The 21,771-nt window shown below is 40.3% G+C and overlaps 1 protein-coding gene across 1 annotated transcript in view; it reads right to left on the bottom strand.

Moving 5' to 3' along the window:
* The window catches only part of rnf216 (ring finger protein 216), a 31,432-nt gene that overhangs the window by 5,069 nt on the left and 4,592 nt on the right, over positions 1–21,771 (bottom strand). Inside the window, exons 3-15 of the mRNA XM_041777824.1 lie at positions 21,526–21,656; positions 20,035–21,336; positions 19,711–19,787; positions 19,371–19,479; positions 19,009–19,170; positions 18,082–18,193; positions 17,543–17,676; positions 16,054–16,104; positions 14,945–15,082; positions 14,300–14,448; positions 12,246–12,324; positions 3,916–4,013; positions 203–425 (exon numbers count right to left, since the gene is read on the bottom strand). Coding sequence (XP_041633758.1) covers positions 203–425; positions 3,916–4,013; positions 12,246–12,324; positions 14,300–14,448; positions 14,945–15,082; positions 16,054–16,104; positions 17,543–17,676; positions 18,082–18,193; positions 19,009–19,170; positions 19,371–19,479; positions 19,711–19,787; positions 20,035–21,336; positions 21,526–21,656 — 2,765 coding nt within the window. The remainder of the gene's footprint in view (positions 1–202; positions 426–3,915; positions 4,014–12,245; positions 12,325–14,299; positions 14,449–14,944; positions 15,083–16,053; positions 16,105–17,542; positions 17,677–18,081; positions 18,194–19,008; positions 19,171–19,370; positions 19,480–19,710; positions 19,788–20,034; positions 21,337–21,525; positions 21,657–21,771) is intronic.

Genomic DNA, 21,771 nt, shown 5'->3' with positions numbered 1-21,771 from the left:
AGTCTCAGCATTGAAAACTACAGAAACCTTTAAGACAGATCTTCAATCAGATTGTCAACTTTTAGCTGTATGCTAAACATAGACGGCAACTAAGTTGAGCGCGCACTGATTTCAACAACAAATGAGTGAAAAAGTACAACTGTTAACCCTTCTACTGGCAACCAAATTTTTAAGTCTTAATATGACAAGTGCAAGAGTTTACCGTGGGGTCAGTCCACAGTGAGCACTTTCGGCAGTGGCGGCAGGGAGCGCCAGGAGACCGCGCGTGCTGGCAGAAGTGGTTGTAGCCAGTGATCGGCTCTCTGCACAGGTAACACATGAAGCTGCCACAGCGACATGACATCCGATTACAACCCTCGGACTTTACCAGACCCGTCCCGCACTTCACACACTTCCTGACTCGGGCCGCTGTCATTCGCTCCTCGCTGTAGGACAGGAAGCAGAAATCAGAGGTGAATAAAGGTGATGGAAAAATAAACAAAAAGGGTTAAGGAAGTAAAGCTAAGGGACAAAACAGTATTGCAAATATAGCATATCTCTGCAAGTCTGCCGGTAAAATATCCTGTTTCTAGTATTTTCAGGGTCAAATATTTTGTATTTTTTTAAGTCCTGACATCATTTTCTTCACTATTTCATATATTTTTTTGCTCCGTTCAAGAGTAAACATTTTGAGTGCTGAGGTAAGTTCATGATGTCTATTTCAGAGCCACATCCCACTGACCTATAGGAGGACTGATGCTGCTGTGGTGGTTATTTTACGTGTGTTATGTTAAACCCATCAAGTCAGTGCTGATCTCTCCTGCAGACCTCTTTGAGTCTCTTTCAGCACCAGGAAGTTAAAAGATCTGTGATCAGCTCAAAACAGGAAATACTGCCTGATGGCCAGCTGGGACACAGGAAGCAGCCGGTCTCTCTGCTTCCTGGAGCTTCATTCTATAAACTGTTTTTACCCAGCATCCTTTTTGGATTACAAGGAGACCTGTTGTTCTAGTAGTGCTAGGTTAAATAAAAGGACTTAAATCCAAATCATTTTGATTTACCTTTAATATTTCTATTGCCTTTATCTTTTTTTTGTTTTTTACTGTTTCTTTTCATGTTTTCCCATTTTCTTTCCTGTCAGTCTAAAGCTGCAGGGAGCAACATTATTTCATTTTGATCATTGCATGCCACTAAAAATTATACATTTACATGTTCCTTTGAATAAACCTGTCCACATGCCATGCTGCTAGTACTTATGCAATGCTAGAAAATAATGTAAATTGACACCATAAAGCCCATTTCTGACTGCACACCAGACACATGGCTTGGTTGTGGGATTGCTAGATTTTCATGTAGTTTGCATGGTAACAAGTCAGAGCTTTCAGACTACCTGCGTGAATGCTGCCACTCACGCACTAAAGAGTCTACAGAATAGAGGGCTCTACAATTTTTCCCGTGTGCCACGTGGTTCTTGGATAAAATAGACAGTCAAAAGATAAAAGAGAACCATATCTATCTTGTTGCAGAAAATATCTATGCCCACAGTCTTAGAATATGTTTCTTTTCTTTCTTTCTTTATAAGATCCCCATTAGCACTAGCAGAAGCATTGGCTATTCTTCCTGGGGTCCAACACACATAATGTCATACACATCAACACACAATAAAACATAAACAAACATGATCAAAAACAAAAAAGAAAAACAGAAACAGCCAAGTCATTTCTTGATGACCCTGATGAAACACAAAGTGAAATGTGTCTACTAAAGATGACCCCTAAACTTCCACTATTAGTGAAACTTTCTGTTTCTACACTAGTAAAATGTGTCACAGTACGAGTGAACTCCAGTTTGTGCTTTTTAAAGTAAAAGCCTGGTTTAGCATTTCTATGGAGAAACTCCCTTTGTTTGTACAGAATACTTTAATTTTGAATTCATCTCTGCAAAGTTCCGCTAAACACTGAATCAAGTCACTTATAGGGAGGTTTACCGAGTTAAAACCTGTGAAGCATGACAGGGCTTTTACAGCAGGGAGACGCGGTCAACACACAGCACATGCGTGCCCGGTATGGAAGTTATGATGGTGCATGACAGAGCAGAGATCATGGCAGTTGCAAGCAGCCAAACACCCACAGCTGTAAGATACTACAAGGTTGAGGATGCACTGTGTTAGTACAAAAGCTTTCTGTCCTCTAAGTGCAACAAACCTAGCTGAGTGGAAGAGACAGTTTGCAGGGGGTGGGGGGCTTAGAACTGGAATCCTTGTTTTGCTTATTAAGACTTCAATCTGAAATTGAATATAACTTTTTATTATCTCACTGTGTTTGGACTAGTTGTCTGGGTTCTGTTCTTGCCTTATGAGTCTTGTGATTTGACTTCTTTGTAAATCTGTTATTTTGGGACGGTTCTTATTTTTATTTTTGGGGGTTGCCTGTATATAGTAGCCCAGCTTTAGAAGGACAGGAAATGTGGGGAGAGAGTGTGAGGGAAGTGAAAGTAACATCAAACTGTCAAGAATAAATACACTGATCCTGTACTTTTTCTTTTAAAGGTACAATGTGTATAATTGAGAATATATAGGCAATAAGGGTAAGAAATGGCAAGACAGTACCACCTCACTTATTGTTTGCGTTTCTTATCAGATCTATCCGTCTTGTTTTATTCTTATATCTTTGGTCCTTGGGTCTCATTTTAGGTTTTATTTAATTGAGTTTTGTTCTTGAATTGCCTGGGTTTGTCATGAAATTCTGGGTTCTTAGAATCATGCAATGCATTTCGTTGATTCATATGTGTTCTTTGGTTCCTGGTGTTTGGGTTAATTTTGTTGGATCAATTTTCTTCAAAACAGTGGAGTCAGTGGAGAGGATCCTCCCGTTGAATAACAGGCTTACTCAAAGTTAATAAAAATTACATACTTTTGTAAAGTCTGGTGATAAAACACTTATTTGGATAGGCCTAATATTATGTGTCATTTTTACCACATCTGATCTGCTAAAAGCTACTAGGCTAAATTCAACACAATTAACTTTTAAAGCAGATTTTGTATTCTTAAAAACATTTTGAGTGTATTTTTTTCCTGCAATGTCTCAAGTATTTAAGACCATGATGTATTGTGTCAGTAGTTCTCCAATCATAACAGCTTCAATAGCTCATAAAGTGACAGTAATGGGTGAAACTCTGCCTTATGTGGACAGTTCTGTTCCAGTTAAGACTTAAGCTTTAAATATTCACTACCTTTATAATGCATGAGTGTATTAAGACAAGGGCTGAATGATGTATTGTAGTTCCACTGCGATGGTGATGTGCGAATGCTCAGCAGTCATATTGAAAGGATGTGCAATAGTCCTGGTCCCAGGTGACCTGGGGTATGTCACCCTTCCACTTCTGTGCTTTTGGATTTTAGCTAGAATCTCATGTTTTCTCATTTCGGTGACAAACGTGCATTTAAGTCTACCCGAATTCAACATCTGTCATTAGAAATGGTTGATGACATTAAAGCAACACAGTGGTGAGTGTATTTGTAAAGTTAATAAAGAAAAGAGTCTCTCCTTCCACCTGCTCTGTCTCTTCTTATCCTCATCCTCTTTGTCTGTGAGTCAGAGCCGCTGTAAGAGGGCTAAACAGTGGGATATTCCAAATCCGAAAATCATAGAAAGCCAAGAAATAAAGTGTATATCGTCTTATTTAAATGTAATAAATGTGCATAAAAGGCACTTCATTTGTCTGTTATAATCTTTTTATTTCAATAAAATCGCAATGTCTGTTTTTTCAAATATCATTCAACCCTAATTAAAACTTCCACCCTTAAAAATGGATCTGAAGAGCAAATAAACCTGTAAATGAGAGACTGATCTGCTCAGATGATTTGGTGTACACAGTTAGGCATTGCAGTTTTGATAAAAGGGCCTGGCTGAGTCATGTTTCATTAAGACCACTTACAAGAGCACCCTCATGCGGATCTCGTCCCTCTCCAGGACCTGCTCACACGTCTTCCCCACATGCTGCTTCCACTGGACATGACACTTTCTGCAGCTCTCCTGGAGAAAAAAAAAAAACACAGGCTCAGTTTTTAAAAGGAAAAAGGAGACATGGTAATCTCCCTATAACATTTGTTCACTAGTAAGATCCTTAAATATAATTCTGAGAGATGATCCCCCATTTCCACATCACATCTATCCATCACTCCTCTTCCTCTGACATTCTTCCAGGTTTTGCTCAGTAATCTGAGCCCTGCAGTCATCGCTGCTCTATATGCTACTGAGGCTTCCACTGCAGGGACTTGGACTTGTCTTGAACAGACACGGCGAGGTGTGGCTCTCCCTGCAAAATATGTGTGCGCGCGACTGCAGCAACAGCGTGATTTTCTCGCCGGCTGGCTGCTCGGTTGCCTAGAAACAAGCAACTCCATCCTCCAACCTCCAGGCTGAGATGTGGAGCTGAAGGACATGCGGGGGCAGACGCACGTTAGCAAGAGGTTACGCCACCCCTGGCTAACCCTTAGCTAAGTGGTGTCACCATAAATATTTGAGCCTGGTCATCTAATATTAAAGAGCGTGGGTTGTGACAGCTGATGCAGCACAATGAGCAATAAGTCAAACCTCAACCTCGAGGAAGGAAGCCCCGCATTTGTCAGACACACCCTCATTTTTTGGCCCTCTTTGCATGCCCTTAAGTCCATTCTTGCATGATTTTGCTTGGTGCTTTGGCTACTTCAGGCTCTCACAGTTCTCGAAGACATGGTTGTGTTTGCAAGGTCAGCCAGAGGGCGGGGGAGCTGGAGCAGTTTCAGTGGAAACACTGAATCTTCTTCGAAAGTCACACAAGGACTTTTCCAGTCAAAATGTGGTCACTTCAAGCTAGAGAAGGAGTCTCATTTTAAAAGTTGACCATCTTTTTTTTTTATATACATTTTTTTGGCATTCCTGATTAAAAATGATGAGTCCGGGCAGAGAGATGTATAAAATACATTCAAGAAACTTAAGTGCAGCGCTTAAAATTGAATAAACAACCTCTATGGGATGTGATTTCAGTAAAATGTAGGTTTATAGAGGTGTTAAGGAGGGGTTAGACTGGACTCAAGTGTCAGAAAAAGCCAGCTCACACAAAGACAGAGAGGAAGAGTGGTGGAATATCGCCCCCTAGTGTTAGACACAAAGAGAAGGCGGGAGGGACAGCATGAGTGAGAGGGTGACAGAAAGCATGAGAAAGCGAGTGTGTGATTTGTTTGACAAGCTGCTGAGGAGAAGGAACACACCTAGGCTCTTATAGTGGGGCTAAAAATACAGTCGGTGATGTCACAGACAACCCTTGCTTTGGGGTGTGACTTCCCTGCCCATTGGTGTCATATTCAAATGCAAGTGGTTGATATGTGACAAAGGTCAAGTGCACAGATGGAGCTGTTGCTGTTTTACTCATTTCTTTTAATGCAGCTTTATTATATCCCTCATTCACTGCTCTAGTCTCCCTTGGGTCCAAGCCTCCTTCCTTCTTTTCTCCTTCCCCTTGCATCCCCTTCCTTCTTTTTCATTCATATCTTTCCTCTCCTCCCCTGCATCCTTTTAAAAAAAATCCTGTTTCATGTGTTGTAAGCAGTAGCAGCCCTTATAAGGCAGTGCAGCTAGTTTGCAGAGCTTCCGATTGGGGATCTGCATTAAACGTGCATGTGCGTGGTTTCTTTGTGTGTGTGGGGAGGAGGCTTTTACTGCAATCAAGTGTGAGCACACCACAAAATAAAAGGGATGAGTGCATAACGTGAGTCCATTTATCTTAATGTTTGATATTCTATGGAGCAGAAGTGATCACGTTCTGAGAAGCCAACTGGTGCTACACAACACACGCGCATGCACACTGCTGTGCAAACTCCCTGCTTTCCTTTGCACCATGACAGCCTCCTACTGCCCTACATTTCACATCCTCTAGCTTTCGTGAAGTAATCACACACAGGCCAGAAACAAGCCTGTCCAAGACTCTTCATAACCACATGTGGAATACATTAGCCAGCCTTTGTGGATAAACATGTGTGTGTCTATGTGGGTTATATTGTGTGTGCATGCTTTTTTGAAGGGAGGCGACTTTTACTGCATATACAAGTACAAACAACACATGGCATGAGTTAATACATCTCAGTCTTCTTCTGTGATATGCAGCAGATGTGTTAATGCCCTAATACAGTCATGCACACACACTTCTGTGCACACTTCCCGTGCTTGTTTGCACTGTGACAGCCTCCCACTGCCCTACATTTACATCCTTAAGCTTTCATGAAGTAATCGCACACAATCCACAAGCAAGTCTGTCCAACTGTCATCATAACCATAAGTGGAATACATTAGCTGCCCCGACTCGTGTGCATACAGGAGTGTGTTAATGCAGCATTAATCATAACCATGATTATTCTGATTTTCATTAAGATCAGGATTATTATATACTAGGGGTGTAATGTTCACAGGTCACAGCTTGGTTTGTACCTCTGTTTTGGGGTCCAAATATATAGGTGTAATTCCAGGCTTCCCTCGTTTATTACTTTTAAGCTGATAGTTGTTGGCTTACAGTTTGATCCTTAAAGTGTTATTTATATCAACCTTAAACTACCAGATAAAAAGAAAGATGCAAAATAAAAAGTAACCCAGATATAAGCAGGCTAATATCTCCTGAGAATGATACAATTAATACAACTTTATAAGAAAAATAAATTACGTGTATTTCAGAGCCTTTTTTGGTTTCATATTAATGATTGATGTAGTATGATGCCATCACATAGTTGTTAGTAAACAGCACATTAAAGGCTAAACCTGGATATGTAGAGGTAAAGATGCTAAAATGTCTTTTACTTGTGCAAAATCATCACTTTTGTTTGCCAGTCTGAAGGACTGCGGAGTATCACATTTAGCTGCTGTTCCATACTTCTGCATATCTACATTTAACCTTTAAAATGTATTAGCGTCGCTAATGTCCTCACCCCTTTCTGCTTTTACATCCAGAGGCTTTTAAAAAACAGCCTAGAGAAGTTGCGAAGAGGGAAAGCCAACAGGTCTCACCCATAGGTCTCATCACTCCTCTGCTACTGCACCCCTAGCAAACTTTTCTTTGTTTTTGTTATGCCTGCTTCTTCCTCTTCTTAGTTGGTTGTTTAAAAATGGCAAGAAAATAGTTACAAGCATTATTGTCAAAATTGGCGGGTATTACTGTCATCTGTGATTGCTGTTTTTCTCCATTTAGACCATAGACAGTGGTAAGGAAGTCAGATGTATTTGTTGTGTGATTATTGGCATCAACCCATGACCTCTGCATTCTTGCACCCTTTGCATATCTTGCAACCACATTGTCAATGCACATGGACATGTATGTTTAAGGAAAAAAGGAGAGCAAAGCTAACATAGTCAAAATCCTTGTCCAGTAAGCATACCATGGCCATGAAAGCTGAGTCTGACTCTGATGCTAAATAATCTCTTCATATTGCCTTAAGAGGCAGCTAGGACAGTGTAATAAATCTGTTAGTTATTTTGCAGTGTTTCATGCCTGACTTCTAAAAATTTGTGTACTTCTTTGTAAATCAATGGCTGCCTTTCTGTCATCTTCTTCAGCTCAATTGCTTTCCAAACGATATGGAGTATGTACTGTGGCTCTGGCTACTTCTGTGCCATGTTAAATGTGACTTTTACCACCTGCTCAGATGCTGATGGGAGCAACCCTGAATCAAGATCTTCAATATTAGGGATGCAAAATATAATCACCATATCAGTATTGGCAGATATTAGCTTAAATAGTGAATTATTGGTATCAGCTGTTATGAACATTTCAGCTGATATTTACAACTGATATTTTGGCTATAAAATCTGCCTCCATCAGCTATAAATTCTGTTTGTATGAACAATTAAGTCAGTGAAGTTTTGGGCTGGACCAACAGGCCGACATCAGCTGAAATCTCTTATTATCATAATTTATACTTTAAAGTCTGTTTTATGGGCATAAATTTGTTAACTTGTGCATCTTAAAATTTAAGATTGCATGCTTTAAGGACTGAAGTTTTAGGCCTGAACTACATTTGAATATCGGAATAGAAATCATTATTTGCTAAAATTAATTGGTAAATATTGGCGTATCTGATATCGGCAAAAATCCAGTATCGTGCTTGCTTATTAAATATCAAACAGGTTCAATGATCACATTCAAATTATCAGAAGACATGTTGTGTGGGGTGAACATTGAGAACAGCTGAACAGGCACAAGCAGAATAGTTATATGAACAGAGAAATAGCCAATCCAGTAGCAAACTGACCGAAGGAGAAAGCACTACAAAAACACAACCAATGCTAACAATAGTAAATGTAAAGCATAAAGTTTAGATGGACATCAGTAATGGAGGAGCAACTTTTTGTTTGTGGCATCAAAGAGTGGTTAACATGCACTGTAAAACATACCACAAATGAACAATAAAATTGCTTTTGCAGTGAATGTAGCAGGTAGCTAACAGTTAACCAAATTAGCTTTTCTATGATAAAGCTGCATTTGACAGTTGATGATTTGTAGTTTTGAGAATCAACACTCTGCAAATTGGTGCACAGACTGCCAGCTTAGGGCACCCCCCTAGGTGCCATGGGCCCCACTTTGGGAGTCACTGCTATTCTGCATGAAGAAGATGTGAAATTGTCCCTACAACAAACACACTTCTGTGCTCACTTCCCGCTCTCATTTGCACTGTGTCAGCCTTCTAGTGGCCTACATTTCTATTCCTTTGCTTTCATGAAGTAATCACATGCAGGCCAGAAACCTTCTTGTCCAAATGTCCTCGTAACCACATGTGAAACACATTAGTTAGTCCTAGCTTGTGTGCATAGATGTGTGTGTTAGTTTGTGTGCACGAGCGTTTTTATACTTTTCTTGTTTTTAGGAGGAGTTGATTTCTTTTTACTACATTCAAACATGAGTACACACCAGAAAGCGAGGACAAAATATAAAGGATTTATGCCAGAAACCTTACCGTCCACATGTCCTTGTAACCACATGTGGAATACATTAGTGAGTCCCTACTGTGTGCATGAACATGCATGTGTGTTTGTGTAGGTCAGACAGAGCCGGGGGAGAAGAGCAGGAGAAAGGAAAAGGGAGGGGAGGGGGGAGGAGAATCTGGGTCAAACTTGATCTGAACCACATTTGAAATGGAGGAGGAAGTGTGTCAGACCAGTGAGGGACCAGCGCGAGGGGAGTGGACGGGGCAGTCAGCCAATGAGGCGGCGTTGTGGGAAAAGGCGGGTGGGCTTACAGAAGTGTGTCAGTTACATAATGAAGCCCCTCCCTGCTCATAGACTGAGCGGGTCTGTGGGTCAACAGTACCACAACTGTCTTGAACTGAGCTTCCATTGATGGGAACCAGGATTAAAAATATGAAATCATTACACTGAGCTGTATTTGATTTAAAGCGGGGGAGGGGACGGCAGAGAACACCACACAGGCTTACATCCTGATTCTTGCTGACATTTAACATGAAACAAGTTGTATAAACCTTCTTTTGCACCATCTACAAAAAACCATCCTTTTTTAATTGATCCTATGTAATATTCTAATTTTTTGAGACACAGAATTTTATTTATTTTTTTAAAATTTGTAAGTCATAATCATCAACATTTCAGGAAAATAAAGGCCTGAAATATTTCACTCTATGTATAACAAGTCTATATAATATATGGGTTTCACTGTCAGAAAAGAGTGACAAAAAATATTGAACTTTTTCATGATATTCTAATTTTTTGAGGAGCACCAATATGTGCGTTTTTCCTTCCATACTAAAACGGTTCCATTAGATATGAAGTCGTCCTAAAAGCACAGTTTTTTTTAATTCTGAGTTACAACCTGAAGTTGATTCAGAAAAAAATCACATCAGGAGAAAACTAGAGCACCTTTTTTTTGCATCCTTGGGTGTGTATGAGAATGTGATGTGATGCAGCTGTGCAGCAACACTGCACAGCTGTTACTATGAATCTCTGGCTCCACCTACAGGTAAATGATCAGAACTACAACTGAATGATGAATGCTATTTGTCAATTAAAACTACTGTAACACATTTTGTAACTCTGGAACAGCTGCATTTAGTTTTAACTTTGCCTTGTGACAATGTTTGTGGATTGAAATGACAGATCCTGTGTTAACTGCAGACATTTCCCTCTGATATAACACTCAGCATGGGAAGCTCAAACACTGTTATAATGTTGTTCTGCTGTGTTCAACGTAGCAAGTTACATAGTGTTACCATTTGAATTCATCTATGTTGTTCAGCAACTTAATGGCCGACTTAATTGGAAATCTGCATTACTGGTAGCATTTCAGAATAAGAGAACATACTTGGTCAGAAACCTTGTATGTGCAAAATCACTACTTTCCGGGGATGGGGAAAAAAACACTGTATTTTACAATCAATTTAACACTGAATGGTCATAGTCAGCATGTTTTTGACACTTCTATTGCTTTCAAATTGGTTAAACCCACTAAAAGATGTATAGGGTGACCGACCAACAGCACTAATTTATGAAAACCATTAAAATCAAATCATGAATGATGGAGAGACAAGGTTTTGGCCTGTCACCAGTGATATTCAAAAAATGCTAGCTTTCATCAGACAATAGCTGAGTTTAGCATTCAACCACTAGCATTAACTAAAAAATAACTCTAACCCTAACCTTTACGAATCCTCATGTTACACATTTAACCTTCTAAGACCCTGCAAGCACATATGAGGACGTTCAATTCTGGCTTTCCTACAATATCATAATAATTTCTACAATGAGAATTTTTGAGAGAGTTGTCTGAATTTATTGAACTTTAAGCAATTCATTTGAATTACTGGGAGATTTTGGATTTTATCAAATATTTCTTAGCAGTTCATTTGAATTTTTTTCAGTGAAATCTTTGAGAATTTGCATTGATAAATTTTGATTTTGTTTTCTATATTTCTGGGAAATTTTGTGTAAATTTGAGGAATGTTTTTGCAAATCTGGTGATTTCATTTGAATTTTTTTTGGAAGGGGGTTGCTTACATTTTTTATATTCTGAGGAAACTTGGGAAATGTATTTTTTAAATTTGGAAATCTGATTGGAATTGGGATGTCTTTTGAAATTCCTATAATTTTATGGAAATTTCAGGGAATTTGTTAGAATGTTTTGGGAAATTTCCTGCCATTTTCATGAAATCTAGGTGGATATATTTGCATGTTTCATTAAGTAGTGATGCAGAGAGTCAAACCTGAAGGAAAATCTGTTAAGAGAATTCAATGTTTTAGAAATTAAAAATTAAGACATCAATATCTGGCACCAATCAGCCTATAATTGTATCATGAGTTAGGGCAAATTTCCATAAAAGTGTTTTTTTTTTCAAACCTTAATTTTAGCTCTGGAAAAAATCTTTTTTCTCTATTGAGTTACACCATGGTCTGGTCAGATGACCTGTTGATTTATTCCAAAACAATAAATACAATTTATTTTCACATTTAACTTAGTTATTCAGTTTCTAAAATTTCTTCACTATTTGATCTATTAATTTCATTAAGCCAGTTTAGTCCATTCTTACTAAAGGCATTGATGCCACAGCATGAGTAAACACAATAACTATGTCAGGATGCATACAGTCACATCTATGTCTGCCTGGGAGTGTATCAAAAGCATGTGTGTGTGTCTGTGTTTGTGTTGAGTCACACAGGGATTGTGGTGTTGTGGCAGAGTAGACGAACAGATAGAAAAACAAAAAGAGAAAAAAAGGGAAGGTTTTTGTTTGTGTGAGAAGAGTGAGAAATGATGTGGGCATGATGTGTGTGAATGTTTGTGCAGAATATGAGTGATTTCAGACTGGAATTCATGTGTCGGCCTTGGCAGACACAAAGCGAAACCTCCCCCTGCATTCCTCCGTCAGAGGCTGCAGATACACAGGAGGGGGGAGTCAGAGGTGGAGATCTCACCAGATGGAACCATTTTTTCACCATCATAAAAAAAATGCTCATCAATCATTCCTGTGTCCCTGAATTTGGTCTCTGTCTAATGTCTGGATGCACTGGTGTGATTCAGGCTGAGGTGGACACTGAAATCACCGCTAACATAAGTGCAGGCAGGAAAAATTCAGGGTAAAGTGTAGGTTGCCTTTTTCTGTTTCACATGCAGCTCAGCTTGGAAGTAGGTGATATGTTTAAGTTTTAAGATCTAACTTATTATATTTGTCTGTACTTGCATGACTGGTACAATCTAGCACAGGTCACCTAAGAAAACATAACACAATTACGACTGACCTTGCGGCACCGAGGGTTGGGGCAACTGAACAGAGACATGTCTTTGTCCAACAAGGCAGGAAAGTTACAAAAAGGACACCTGAAAGACCAGAGAGGAAGAAGGGTTATGGGAAATGCATGATAAAGCTGTAAACACACAAATTTAGTTAGCAAAAGAACTATGTTCACACTGCAGGCAACAATGACCCGAAACTGATTTCTTTTGTTTAAATGTGACTCAGATTTGATCTTTTATGACAGTTTGGACAGCACAAGTCACTTGGAATCTGATCTTTCAAATCAGATAGGGCCTCCTTCACATGTGGTCCCAAATCAAATACAGGTTGGTAATGTGCTTCAGTCAAACAGCTGTGTTGGACTGCATGCAGCTTTGACATCACCCTAGTAGCTGCTCCTGTTGCTAGTCACTATAGCCCAACTCTTAGGTGCTTTCCCAGGGAGCTGGTTCTGATGAACTGTGTCTTGCCTTGGGCTTTGTAGAGAGGCGCTGAAAGACTTCCTTCTCTCCTTGCTATTTTTGGGGAAATCTCTGACATTTGCAGAGGTATTGCAGCTATTGCCCAATGAAAATCCATCATTTAGATCTTGTATTTCTCTATACTTTCACCTTACTTTTATCCAAACACCTGCTTCCACTGCACAGCAACTTCAGCATAAAGCTGCAAAATATGTTTACTCCAGAGGCCACTAGTTCAACTTTTACAAACACTGTGCTACATGAGATGTCTTTGTTTTTGTTTTTTTTGTGAAAATGGGCTAATTCAGGAATCTGACAAAGATGGGATTTAAAAAGCCAAAAGGAAACATATCCTCAGAGAAAAAATCAGATTGAGCATTTCAGCTTGCAGTATGAACATAGTCTTATAGAGATGTAAAAGGGCTGTACAAGTCCTTTATCTACAGGTTATCATTCGGTCACAGTCAAAGTCGGAGCACATTACACCAGTATTTTCCAAAGCTTATTTACGAGGAAAAAGCCATCGCGACCAAACAACTTCATTTTCCATACATTATTTCTTATCAAGTCTGCCTTCTGAGCCATCCTCAGCTGGTTGAACTGAAGGAGGGTGCCAGTTTGGATAACGTTAATTCCAGACTCAATCTGGTCCTGATCTGGAGCATTGGAACATTGGCTGTCTTCACATGCTTGACTCCTTGGACCTTCAGTGGCAGTCTGGTCTGGAACAATGCATTTCTTTTTTTTATTATTCTGAGAACTCATTTGACAACCCCCCAAAAAAATCTCCCACAATCCAACAATGGGTCCCAGACCAATGGAATGAGTGCTTTACACCACTCCTTCTGACACTTGGCATTTGACTTGGTGGTTTGAGGCTTGCATGCAGCTGCTTGGTCGTGGAAACCCATTTCATGAAGCTCCTGCTGCAGTTTTTGTGCTTACATTAATGCCATGGAAGTTCAGAACTCTTCAGCTATGGAGTGAGCAGAGTGATGGTGACTTTAACAATCCATTCATCTTAGCAGCTGTTGACCCCGCTCTGGGATTTTAAGTGGTTTTCTTCTTTGTGGCTGAGTTTCTGTTATCCCTTAATGCTTCCACTTTCTAAAAGTATCACTTACAGTTGACTATGGCATATCCAGCAGTGATGAAATTTCACAAATCATCGTATTGCAAAAGTGGAATCCATCAGAGTAGCATGCTTTGAGTCACTTAGTTGCTTTAAAGTGCTTGATTTATACACCACTATTGTCCATTTAGTGTATATCAAAGGGCCAAGGCCAGGAATCAAACAAGTGGCTATGAGTTGAAGACTGCAGCCTATATATATGGGCTGAACTAAGGCTAAAAACCTGTGCTCAAATATCTGACATTCTTGCATAAGAAGTAAAACTTAAGAAATAGTATAATTTCTTCCAAATAATTTTGGTTTATTGACCTACAATTAAACAATTCTTTCTATTCTCTAGAGGATTTAAAAACTTCAAAACTAAAAATCTGTGCAACAATGCATGTATTTGAAGGGATAGATCCTGAAAATGTAAATAACAAGTGTACTTGAGAATACTCAGAGAAGAGCAGTGACAACACTTACCGCACAAGTTCATCGGCACAGGTGGCTGCGACTGCCTCCTCCGCCTGCCTCTCGTAATATTTACACAGTATGTTCTCTGGGAGAACTTTCTCAAGCTCGCACACCGGGTAGGAGCATGGGCAGCCCCCCTCCATGCAGCTCAGCTCCGACTGTGAAACGAACACAGAAGAATTAAAAAATACAAAGGTAAATTCACAAGCATCTTCAGGCAAAGGTCTAGTTAATAGTTTTTTACCTATTTCAAGGTGAAACAAGACATTTTAAAAAGCATTAAAACACTTATTATAATGTAAACCAATAAAAAATGTTACAAAATATGACAGCAGCAATAAATTAGAATTCATTTTAGAGCTGTACAATTAGACTATATTCAATAGCAAAGGCCTACATATTCAACCACTCTGAGATTTTGATTGGCAATGTTTCCCACCACAGTGCTTTTCAAAAGCAAAGACCTAAACCCAGAACTATTTCACAGCATTATCAGTGAATGTTAACAAAAGCAGACATTTTTCTGCTGTGCCAGTGTCAGGGTATTGAAACTAAACTATCTGCCATCTATTGTTATTTCTTCACGTTTTGTTTGGTGTTCACCAACTCTGTGCGTCATAACCTGAGGTGAGAATAAAATGTGTCCATGTGTACCTTTCCGGAGCCAAACACCGCCTCTTGAGCGTATTTGATCAGGCACTCTTTGCAGAACAGATGTCCGTCTGAACACTGAGTCATCTTCTCAAATGCAAACTCTCCGAAGCAGCAGCCGCACTCAATCAGCTGACCATCCTAGAGGAAGAATCAGTACGAGACAGTCTGAAGTGCAAGTGTTTTCAAGTATAAAAACATTTGATGTCACTATCAAGAATCAACTGCCCTTTTTTAATGAAGGGGATTCAGAGATAAGAACAACTAAGTAGTTTACCACATATTTAGATGCTTTTACTTTGGGTGAAATAATGGTGGATGGATGAAGAAAAAACACTCTTGGCACATCAGAAGACAAATGTTGACATCTAAAGCATAAATTTAGCCGTAATTCTGTGTGGATTAACAAGCAAAAAAAAAGGCCTTTAAATGTCAGTCTGATAAACTTAAGGCGAGTTTCCACCATCATCAGAAACATTTGTTTTCTTTAAGTTAATTAGATCCATAAAAGTAATAAATCATCAACGTTTTGTTATTATGGAGGTCTTACTTCTAGAGGTTGTAACCATTTAACACAAAATGCAGACCTACGTTAGCGGATCGGTGCATAAACTTGTGTACCTGCTGATATTTCAAGCAGTTTCGGATGTATTTCCAATATTGGAATCAGAATCGGAACAACCCAATCTGGAATACATATTTAGATATCTGTATAAACATCAGTACTGGCTAAAAATAATCTGTAAATACTGGCATATTGAATATCAGGAGAATCCAAAATTGTGCATCTCTACAAAATAACCTCAACACCAACTGAAGGTAGATTTATTGGGCGTGGGTTTAGCTCAATGGGTAGAGCATGGGCCAATATACAGACGCTATAGTCCTTAACCCACTGGTCCTGGGATGGACTCCTGGTCTCAGCACTGTTTGGTACATGTCTTAGCTCCTTGGGTCTTTCTTAATAACTATTACAATAGAGGGTACAGTCTAGACAGTCGATCTTTGTTAGGTGTCTTGAGATAACTTTATTTAAAATTATAACACTACACAGGGAAAGACTAAATGAAACAGTGTGAGCCAACATGAAGAGGAATTCAGATTTTCCTTACCTGTTTGTATTCATCTTCGTTGACTTGCAGAGCCAGCAGGAAGTCCTCATGCTGCAGAAACAGGAAAAGCAGCAGCAGTTACATTTTACTACAATGTTTACTTAGCTTTGCATTCAAGAGTGATGATGTTGTCATCGCTAATGAAATGTTGTATTATGGTAATCAAGCTGGACTAGACACTGGTGTTTGCATAAATTAATTTTTACACTATAGCAATCTAATGAATTCTATAACAGCTGACTTATATTCCTGCTTGAAATCTATGCTCCAGTATACACTGAATGTTCTAGCCTAATGTAAGAAATGCAACTATTAGTCAAAACAACTAGAGCAAAAGCCTGGTGATCAATCTACAGCAGGGGTGTCAAACTCAATTACAACAGGGGCCAGATTCTGAATTTAGGTCTAACCTGAGAGCCTAACAGGGTGAACATTTAACCATAAACTGTCAACTTCATTTTTAACAGCAATGAATTATGGGGGAAACATTTAGCACTGATGTCAATGATTTTGAGATTAAACAGTCAAAATAGAGTTTAAAAGCTCAAAATCTGGGATAAAAAGTCAAACTTTTTAGTCCAAAAGGTCATATTATGAAATTAAATTCCAAATCATGCGTTTTGAAGGTCAAAATACGAGATTAAATTCAAACTCATAAGTTTTAAAGGTCAAAATTATGAGAAGAAAGTCAGAATCATTACTTTAAAAGGTCAAAATATGAGGTTGAAATCTTCAATTGTAAGTCTAATGGGTCAAAATATGGGCTTACAAGTTAAAGTTAGGGGCATAGATGGCCTGGTGGTTTAAGACGTGCCCCATGTATGCAGACAGACTGAGTTCGAGTCCTGCCTGTGGTATCTCCCCGTATGTCTCTCCCCCGCTCTCCCATCCCTGTTTCAGATTCTATCCACTGTCCTCCTTTATCAGTAAAGGCATTAAAAGGCAAATATATTTTTTAAAAAAGTCAAATTTAGGAGTTTAAAAGGTCAAAATATGACATAAAATTTACAATTGTGAATCTAAAAGGAAAAAATATTAAAAAAGTCAAAATCACAAGTTAACGTTGTAATTGTAAAATTGAAAATATGTAAAGAAAACTAGTTAAAATTAGTTTCTCTTCCCACATGCCTGACTTTTATCTATTTTTTCTTTTTCTCAAATTTATGACTTAATAAGGATATTTTAAATCATAAAGGTAAGGTTTACATTTCTAAACTGGAGGAAACCTGCAGACTTCATACCAGCAGGCCAGTTATTATAAAAATGAAAATGACATGATTTTGCTGGCCGGGTATAAGTGGTACACGGGCCGGACTGAACTATCACAGAAATCACTCTGCCAGCTAGCACAGAGGTGGAGATTTGCCGACACACCAACATACAAGTATGCAGTTCTACTGACGGTGTAGGCCACTAAAATTTGACGCAGTATAAATCCGGTTTGATACGTTTAAGTGAAAACCACACTCCTCTTCTTCTGTGTGCGTACCTCCGCCCATTCCTTGGCTTTCTGCTGATAGAACGAGAGCTCCTTGTGCACAGAAGCGTCCAGATTAGTGTATGTCCTGCAGTAGCGACGGTCGTTTTCCAAGAAATACATCCTCTTGTCGAATTTCACTGAGCCTGATGGACAGAAGAAACTGAGTGAATGTGACAGCTTGAGAAACATTTTTAACAATTCCACAATATCTTGTAGTTAACCTTTATCTAACCTGAGGTTTAAGTCTTTTTTAAGGGGAAGTCAGAGCAAAATGGAATACAAGATGAAGTCAAAATAGGACATGCACAAGAGAGGGATACAGACAACAAGCACACAAGGAAAAGGCTTAAGGCAGCTCAACTAAGGCAGAGTGTTTCATCAATATCTCAGTTACAAAGGACCTGATGATAGAAATACACCATGATACATAAGTGGTCAAACTTACAAAACTTGTAGGAAAAGAGCCCTGCCATGCTAAAAGTACTTGTAACTTTCATACAGAAGAGTGCAAAGGTAACATCGTGAGGTGTAAGCACACAGTTCCTCACCATGCTCGAAATGGAAATCGATGTAGCAGCGCTCAGAGGAGGCTCTGCTCCGTCGTCTCTTCCCTGAGGGGTCACCTGATTCCTGCCACTTCTTCAGAGCTTCACATAAGGCCTGGCAGGGTAAGGACAAAAAACATTTTTAAAAGAAAGACGGAGTAATATTGTGGAAAATAAGAAAAAAAGTTCCTAAAAATATCTGGCCTTATAACCAGACTTATTTCTGTTTTGGCAGCAAGATTGCTGGGGTCAAAGATGTCTCTAAATTTGCACCAATAGTCGGGTTGCGTGTGATTTCTTTATCACTTATGAAGTACTGCCACTGCTCTAGAAAGCCACAGGGAGGATCCAGGTGGGTGCCTTGTGGAACACCTTAGGCTCTCTGTTCTTCATTGGTTAATGTCTGTTTGCCAAGTTAATCTTAAAAGATTACTAGAATATCTCACAAAGCACTTCAATACGCCTTTTTATTGAACGCTAATAATAAGAAACCTAATTCTTAACAAGAAGCTTTATATTTGTAACTAGTTCCTAACGCCTTTTCAAGCCAACAGGCCATTACAACCATTATTCCCAGAAACTTAAAAACTTACCTAGCAACTATACCAAGAGCATAGATCATTATAGAGGTGCTACAGTGAATGGGCACAGCTGCTAACAGAATTTAGTTCCTGGCTTTCAATCAGGTGATGTATCAGCACAAGCAAAGCAGAAGTCAGTGTGAAGGTAGTAAGAACCTGGGCGTGTCTGCTTGCCACTACCTTAAATAAACATCTGATCCTGACTAGATCACCATAGTGAGCTATTGATAATTCAGACCCCTCGAGACAGAGGGCTGATCTGGCACTTCCTGTACAGGGGTAAACTGGAATCCAGCAGCCTCTAGCTTGCATTACTAAAATTCACAATGGACTACAAAATGACAGATACCTTGCGTGTGATTGCATAGTGTCCCTTGAGAGAGTTGAGGGCCCATTTGATGTCCTGACAGCTGAGCATCCGGAAATCTGCCATAAGCAAGTCGGCAGCCTGCATCACAGCCACAGGTCCCACTGTGCCCAGGTTGGCATAGTCAAAGAGGTCCTCCGTCACCTGAGAAAAGCCCAAAAAGATGCAAAATAATAAAAGGAAAATTGAGGGGAAAAGGCTATTATGGAATCATAAAAAGAAGAAAAAGTTAAACAATCGTCCTCAAAGAGGCGAGGCATTAAAGGTCTACTTTTGAAATATCTTCTGATGAGTTTCCAGACTAAGGTAAATTCAAGTTCAGTGTGTAGTCATCAATCTTTTACCTCTGTCTGGGTGTCTCCAGACTCCAGTAGGATGCTGGTGGGAGCTGCTGTGGCTGCTGCAGTCTCCCTTCTAGGATAGTCTGGGTTCTCCAACAGCAGGTTACAGATACTACAAAGAAAGTAGAGGAGGAAATACAAGTTCAAAAGTTTGCACAACCTGAAGAGAACTACTTTGAGACTTTAATTCCAGACAAAGAAATTGCATACATATTGAAAGAGTGTTTAAGCAACTGAACTAAATGCTGCAGCATGACTCTTTATATACATCTTCACCATGAAACTCTCAGTAAAATCCCATGACAAACTCTGACTTGATAAAATTAAGATGTATATTTCTTACACATTCAAGTCTTTCACATTATTCTTTTGGATCAGTTCTGCTACATAGGCTTCTTGGACATCTGGTAGGAGATCCAACTGTAATGGGGGAAAAAAGAGATGAGAAGACTGAAGGTTGCAGGGGCGGAGGAGGTAAGATGCAAACTTAAAGCATGATTAAAATTAACTAATTGCTTTCTGTCATTTTACATATGCACAAAAATACCCCAAATTTCCTCAAATCTTTGTGAAACTGCTGTATAGCTTTCAGAAGTTTTCAAAGCATGTGCAAAAAGGCTCTTAATAGAAGAGAAAAGGGTGATTCAGCTGTTAATGTGACACTCACAACACCAGTGATGAGGGCTCTGACGTGGGGCTGCTGCTCCGCTCTCTCTCGTGGCGCAGAGGGGCCAGGCCTTGCATCCTCTATTCGGGGAATCTCCTCAGGTACAGGAGGCACAGCGACCTGTCCAGGAGCTGGATTGACCTGTTCTTGGTCTGGAGCTGGAACCAGAACGAGACGAGCCTCTCCCCCGTTGTCGGGGACTGAAGCTGCAGGAGCTGGAGGGACAGGAGGGTTCGACTCCACTCTGATATTAATGCCAGGTGCTGGTGGAGCCACGCTTGAGCCAGCAGAATTTGGCAGAGGGTTTGGAACAGCCTCACCAGGCGCCTGGCTCCCCAGGATGATGCGGTGCCCTGCCTCTGGAGGTCCTAGTCTCTCTGGTGCTGTGGCTACAAGCACGGCAGGGGGGATAACCGGGATCACCTGAAGGGGCTGAACGGCCTGGACTGGGGTCTGGGTTGGAGACTGAGCGAGGGGCTGAGGTTCGATCTGGATGAGGTTCCCCACACGATTGAAGGGCACAGGGTGTTTGATCTGCAGCTGGGGCTGGGTTATCAGAGCAGAGGCTTGGATGCTGGGCTGCTGGGGAAGAATGACGAGTTTCACCCCCTTCACCTTGATGGCTTGGTGCTGATGAGGGGCTGCAGTTGTGATCTGCGTTGATGTACCGGGCTGGGGCTGCGTCTGTGTGTAGGACTGTGCAGAAGAAGTGCTAGCCTGAGGATTGTCTTGAAAATGAGCACTTGTACCAGCCTTTTCTTGAGTCTGTGCAGGAAAACTCAACACATCAGAAGAGTGTGAGGCACAGGCAGAGGTTCCTGCCTGGGGCTCCACCTTTAAGTGTGTTGAAGGGCCAGCATGTGGCTGTACGAGTCTGGATGTGCAGGGAAGTTCTTGTGTGGGTGCTCTGGATGAACTGGGGCTGGCCTTGGCATGTGTCGAGGTAGACGGGGTTTGAACAGAAGAAAAAACTGCATGGAGCTCTGATTTTGCATGTGTTGATGTACCGTCCTGCGAATAGTTTGTATTAACTTTTGGCTGAGATAGTGTGTGTGATGGAGAGCTCGGCTGCGGCTGTAAGTGTGCAGAAGTGCTCGGCTGCACTGGCGATCGTATGGTTGGCCTTACTGGGATGGTGGAGGCTGCCTTGGCATCCCTGGAGGTAGAGGGGGCAGAACCAGGGTCTCCTGTGGGAGCCCCAGATGCTGCGCTACTATGACCGGTATCATGAAGTGTTTTGTGTGCACCCTCGCCCCATTTCGCTGCAGGACGAATCACATGTCTGCGTGCCGGAGTTAGAAGCTGCAAGAGAAAAAAAACAACATTCAAAAATAATAGAAACAAAGATTAAACTTGTTTTCTCACTTGGAAGCTTATGTTTCCTACCTTTACTAAGACATTTAAAAATATACATTTTACAGTTATGTGCACAAAGTAACAGGAGTCACGTAGAAAAGCATATTACAGACTAGAAAACTGTGTATATTTTACCTCCAGGATGCTGACATCGTCGTCATCGGCATCGTCCGGGACTAAAACAGGGCTGCTGGGTACCAGAGTCACAGGCTCCTCATCAGAATCATCAGAAATGGTGATGAGCAACCTCTTCTTGTCACAAGAGCCTGCACCAACACAGAAATGTTAAAAATGATGTGGGGATATTTTTGGCTTGAGTTCAGCTAAGACCAAAGACTCAAGATGCATTTGGAATGGTTTAGGGTGTCATTAGGGATAATG

Source organism: Cheilinus undulatus, linkage group 21 (genome assembly GCF_018320785.1).
Source record: "Cheilinus undulatus linkage group 21, ASM1832078v1, whole genome shotgun sequence".
Lineage (NCBI taxonomy): Eukaryota > Metazoa > Chordata > Actinopteri > Labriformes > Labridae > Cheilinus > Cheilinus undulatus.
This window is presented reverse-complemented; position numbering and strand designations above follow the sequence as displayed.